This window comes from Plectropomus leopardus, unplaced genomic scaffold (genome assembly GCF_008729295.1).
Source record: "Plectropomus leopardus isolate mb unplaced genomic scaffold, YSFRI_Pleo_2.0 unplaced_scaffold2866, whole genome shotgun sequence".
In the NCBI taxonomy this organism is placed as follows: Eukaryota; Metazoa; Chordata; class Actinopteri; order Perciformes; family Serranidae; genus Plectropomus; species Plectropomus leopardus.
In genome coordinates, this window is record NW_024631223.1 from 1 (window position 1) to 5,299 (window position 5,299).

The 5,299-nt window shown below is 40.2% G+C and overlaps 1 protein-coding gene across 1 annotated transcript; it reads right to left on the bottom strand.

The window, feature by feature from the left end:
* Positions 1 to 4,600: 4,600 nt before the first annotated feature.
* LOC121938154 (neuromedin-B receptor-like) lies at positions 4,601 to 5,035 on the bottom strand. The gene has a single exon (XM_042481433.1). It carries the CDS (start codon positions 5,033 to 5,035, stop codon positions 4,601 to 4,603), a length of 435 nt encoding a protein of 144 aa, XP_042337367.1.
* Between the last annotated feature and the right edge of the window lie 264 nt (positions 5,036 to 5,299).

Consider the following 5,299-nt stretch of genomic DNA (forward strand, 5'->3'; position numbering starts at 1 on the left):
AATTATTCTAATTGATTAAGCATATTTTTCACCGTTTTTGCAGCAAGACTCCATCCACACACACTGATCATTGTAACCCTTTGAAAGCTGAGCAATGAGCAACATAAGATGTGACCCGAAACTCAGCAAGACATAAAAATACAGAAAAAAAAGAAAAAAGAAATTTAAAAAAGAGTAAAAAGGAAAAAGTACAAGAAAATTACCTGAAAGTGTGTCATTTTTTTTTTAAATGGAAATGCTCTGGAAAAAGTGCTTAATCAATTAGAATAATTTGGTGACATGTGTGTTAATATGTAATTATGATATATATATTTTTTGCTCTAGCTTTGTTTTTTTTCCAAATACATTTTCTTATTCTTATTTTCAGCTGATTATAAACTAAAAACAGCAGACTGATTTCTACTATAATATACTCTAAATCCTACAGACCGGAGCTGTAAAAAACACTCCTGTTCATGTGAAATAGCACTGATCAACTTCTTCATTTATTCATTCATTTTGGTTTTATTTATGGCTGTGGTTGTTATTTTGTGCTGTTAAATGTCTTTGAGCATTGTGAAAAGTGCTGTATGAATGAAATGTATTATTATCATTATTATTATTATTATTATCAACTTTAGGAAATTTTATTCTGCAGTATATTTTTAGTATAATTGTGTCATTTTGGAGGCATCTGTATAATAACTTTCTCTTTTCACGTTTTCTATCTCGCTCTGCTTCTTTCAATCACTTTCAATTTCCCAATTTAAATTTCATCATTCTGTCATCATAATCATTTCATCTCTTTCTCATCCCGCCTGCTGTGTGTCTGTCCTTCACACACACACACAAACACACACACACACACTGGGCTGGAAGCTGGACAGAGGTCTTTAAACATGACAGAGATGACGAATAATTCATGTTGAGGGACATGAGAGAGACGCTCAGGAACCAGCTGATGTATTTCTATTCCTGAGAGGACATTGTCATCGTCATGGAAACCAGTCAATCTAAAGGTCATTATAACATCATCTATAAAACCTACATCAATAAAATGTCACAACTCTCCCAAAAATGTGTCTTAAAGGTTTCATTCATTTCCTAAACGTGACCTAACTTCTAATAAATGCCCTGACTTTCCAAAAATGTTCCAACTTTGCAAAAATGTCCTCACTTTTCAAAAGATGTCCTAACTTTGAAAAAATCCACATTTTTGTCTTTACTTTTCAAAATGACCTCACATGCTGAAACAGAAATGTCTTCTCTCACAACAATGTCCTCATGTCTTCATGTTCAAAACATGCCTACTTTCCAAATATGTCCTTAATTCTAAAACGTTCTGACTTTGCAAAAATGTTCAGCTTAAAAAGAAAATCTGCACTTTAAAAAACAAAGTCTTGACTTTCCAAAATGACCTCAGGTTACAGAAATGTCCTCTCTTGTGTTAATGTGTCAAACACACACTACTTTCCAAAACTGCTCTTTTCTGCTTTACGTCGTGCTCCACTGTCCTCTCTCTTCATGTCTCTTCGTCTTGGTCTCGTCGTTACCTGACATGAGTCGACGCTGTGCCTCAGAGCAGCTTCAGCAGCTGTAGTTTGTAGTTTTGCTGCAGCTCTGAGTGAATCACACATTCATCAGACTTCATCAGTCTGTCCAAACCCAATCTCAGCTCTGTGAGGACTCTGTCTCTTCTGTCTCTGTCGCTGCAGCAACAGAAACTCCCCCGCTGAAGTCCCAGAGACACTCTTTAAATACCAGCTATACTCACTGACAGCTGTGGAGAAGTACTCAGACCTCTAACTGAAGTACCACAAAGAGTCAGCACTCAAAAGTACGTGAGTAAAATGACCAACTGAAGAGGAGACACGACACGCATCAAACTAAGTTTCCTCCCACAAACAGTTTCTTCTTGTGATGAAATGTGAGGAAAATTCTCCTGATGTTTTCCCCTTAAAGTGAAGAGTTGAGACTCGGTCCTGGTGAAAATAATTAGTTATTTAAAAACTAACAATATTTCAGTAAATAAATAGTTATTCCGTAAGTGTCTGAGCCCTGAAGGAGCTCCACAGCTAAATAAAAAGTATTAAAGTTAGTGTTGGGGCTGCCTGAAGTTTTTAAGTTAACACAGGGGACATTAACCGTAAATGGGAGGACGGAGGAGGTTTTTAGGAGGCTGAGGAGTTTCTGAAACAGACGAGAGTACGGCTCAGAGACAAAGATGTAGAAAAAACTGAACTCAGATGATGCTGGGAAAATGTTTGTTCGCATTGAATTCAAATCTTCCACCGAACGCAACAACGCTGTGACGGCAGAAATAAATTACGACTCTGAGAAATTTTCAGCTGGAAAATACAACTGAGCAGATCACACAAACTTTCCCAGTCTGACATGGTGACATGTCTCATTTCCGCCAGCTGTCCACACCTCGCAGGCTCACAAAAGAGCATGTCTATGACAACCAATCACACCTGTTAAAAGAATGTGTCATACCTCACAACAAGGGCTGGGATAAATCCAGTACACGCCATGTATAAAAGGACTTTATCAAGAATATCGAGTTTGAATTGTCTGGTTGTTATTTTAGCCACCAGCCCGAGACTCTCGTCAGCTTTTGGTTTTTCCCGCTCTCTCGTCAGACTCTCTGCCTCTCTCTCTCTCTCTCTCTCTCTCACACACACACACACACACACAGCCGCACACCGTCATGGTTCAGTCGCTCTGCAGAGACCTGCAGATACTCTGAATGTGTCGACCTGAGAGCTGTTAGTTAGTCATGCTTTAACTTCCTGCTAACGTCCAACTGTTGACAGGAAGCTTCCAGTGCAAAAATGTCAACACTTCAAAATAAAAGCACCATGGGTCCCACTCTGATTTATTTAATTATAACAGTATTTTATTTAACGTTACTATAGCAGTGCTTTATGTAACTTTATACTTTAACATTGTGACAGTATTTTATTGTATATATATATATATAGTGTATAAAAACAGTGGTGGATGAAGTAGGGTCTTTTTTTAAATTTAATTTTACTTTGTAAAACAACAAAAAGTCCTGCACTTATTCAGTATAACCACCAGAATTTAATGTTTCACAAACTTTAACTGCTTTTAAAAATCATCACCAAACTTTTTTCAGCTGATTACTTACATTACGTTTTCTGAAACTGTATGTTAATATATGCAAATGAGACATGATCTTATTAAATATATGGCTTTTGCATAAATGTACAGAACAGAAATCTGAACTAAAATAAACACCTTAATGTGTATTTCAGACATTTTCTGTCCACTTGTCTCAAAGAAGAAGATGTGTTATGGAAGCAAAAAAAATGTCCTGACTAACGGGGGTCATATTCACACACACACACACACACACACACACACACACACACACACACACTGAGAGCAACGAATTCAGCCAAAAAACATCAGCCGGCTCATGAGTGATTTCGGAAACCTCAGTGAGGAGGTGTGGCTCACGGGTTGTTGGGTGTGATGCAGTCGTTTATCAGTATGATTGGTTGTCACAGAGAGATGTGGACAGCCCGTAGAAATGAAATAAACTGCGTCACAATGTGAGACTGTGAGAGAGCTGTTCCTGTGATCACACCGCCGTGCTGCTGCCGAAACCTCTGCGTGCTGAGATCACTTTATTCTTGGTGTTAACGCGTTGGGTGGGAACTAATGACATCAAACGCAAACATTTTCCCTGCATCATCTAACCTGTCGTGATTCATTAAGGTTTTGAAACTCGAGCAAATTAGCTTAATTTCTTTCAAAAACATGGAGAGTAGGCGATGAGCTGGTTAAAGATCTAGAAAAAAATACCTGAAATTAGCACAACAAAAAAAAATAATTGCTTTTTAAAAAAGTAGTAAATGAAACAATAAAATAAATATTAATATAAATAACAATATTTATATGACCAATAAAGTTAGAATTATAATATCATGAATATAATTTTCTTGATATTCTTTCTAATTATTTGAGAATTTGTTAAGATAATTTCATGTCATTTGTTTCCCCCCTTCTTTAAATTTTTTTTTTTTTTTTTTTTTTTTTTTTTTTAAAGAAATCAAACCAATTTGTCCACTATTCAAAGGTTTAAATGCTTGTGAAAAATGTCTGAAAACAGCACGAGATAACTGATCTCGATCCTGGTTTTGGAGGGTTAACTGACTGTAATCCAGCGTTTGGAGAATATTTCTCCTGCCTGTCATTTTCTCCTCTGCTTCAGAAACACTTTGTGAATAACCAAGTCTTAACTTTAAGGGTAAGTTCTTGAATAAATGTCTTAATTCTGAGGATTTTCTTAGAATTTGTTCATCAGGAGCAGCTCTTTCCTGCTGTTTTAGTGACTGCGCAGACTAAACACACACACACACACACACACACACACATACACCTAAGATCCTGTCGCTTTCTGAGTACAGACATATAGTTTTAGAATTAGATCATTATAATTAGTATATGATCAGAATGGATGAGCGAACAGCAGACTCCCTCTCAGCAGGGTGTTACTGGGACAGACTGTCATAAGAAGCGCGTCAGAGTCACTGATGATTGGGATGATTTGGAAACATTCGGGATAAAGAAAATGAAGATCTGGTCCGTCCTACCTGTCCGCGCTGAGCGCCGTGAGCGTGAACACGGACACGCCGACCGAGGTGAGCTGGATGACGGGGATGAGCTTGCACGCCGCCTCGCCGAACACCCACTCCTCGGAGAAGTAGCGAAAGGCGTCCACGGGCACGCAAGTGACGAGTAGCAGCAGGTCTCCCGCCGCCAGGCTGGAGATGAAGATGTTGGGCACGCTGCGCATGGCGCTGTTGGTGATGAAGATCTTGACCAGCGTGATGTTTCCCAGCAGCCCCACGGTGATAATCACGATGTACACCGAGGTCATGACGCAGCGCACGGCCAGGTGCACCGTCTCCCCGCCGTCAGAGGACGCCCACCAGCCGGCCTCCTCCTCGGAGGAGTTGGGGCTCAGAGCCGCGGAGTCTCCGGCCAGGGACGGTGGCAGCTGGGAGAGCGACTCGTCGTCCATCGCCGCGGCGGGAAAATATCCGGAGAGACGCGCGCAACGAGAGACTTCGCGCGTAAATACGCGGTGACAGCCGGGATTTTTTTTCTTTACTCCGAAAGAACCTGATGAGATGGAAAAACTTTCTCTAACAGCTGACTGACATCTGCTCCTCTCACCGACTGAGAGGAGACTGAGAGGAGAGGAGGGAGAGAGGAGGGAGAGAGGAGGGGGAGAGGAGAGGAGAGGAGGGAGAGAGGAGGGGGAGAGGAGAGGAGAGGAGAGGAG

Bases quoted from the DNA above. Each gene is read 5' to 3' on its own strand.
- LOC121938154 (XM_042481433.1), bottom strand. From the start codon at position 5,035: ATGGACGACGAGTCGCTCTCCCAGCTGCCACCGTCCCTGGCCGGAGAC.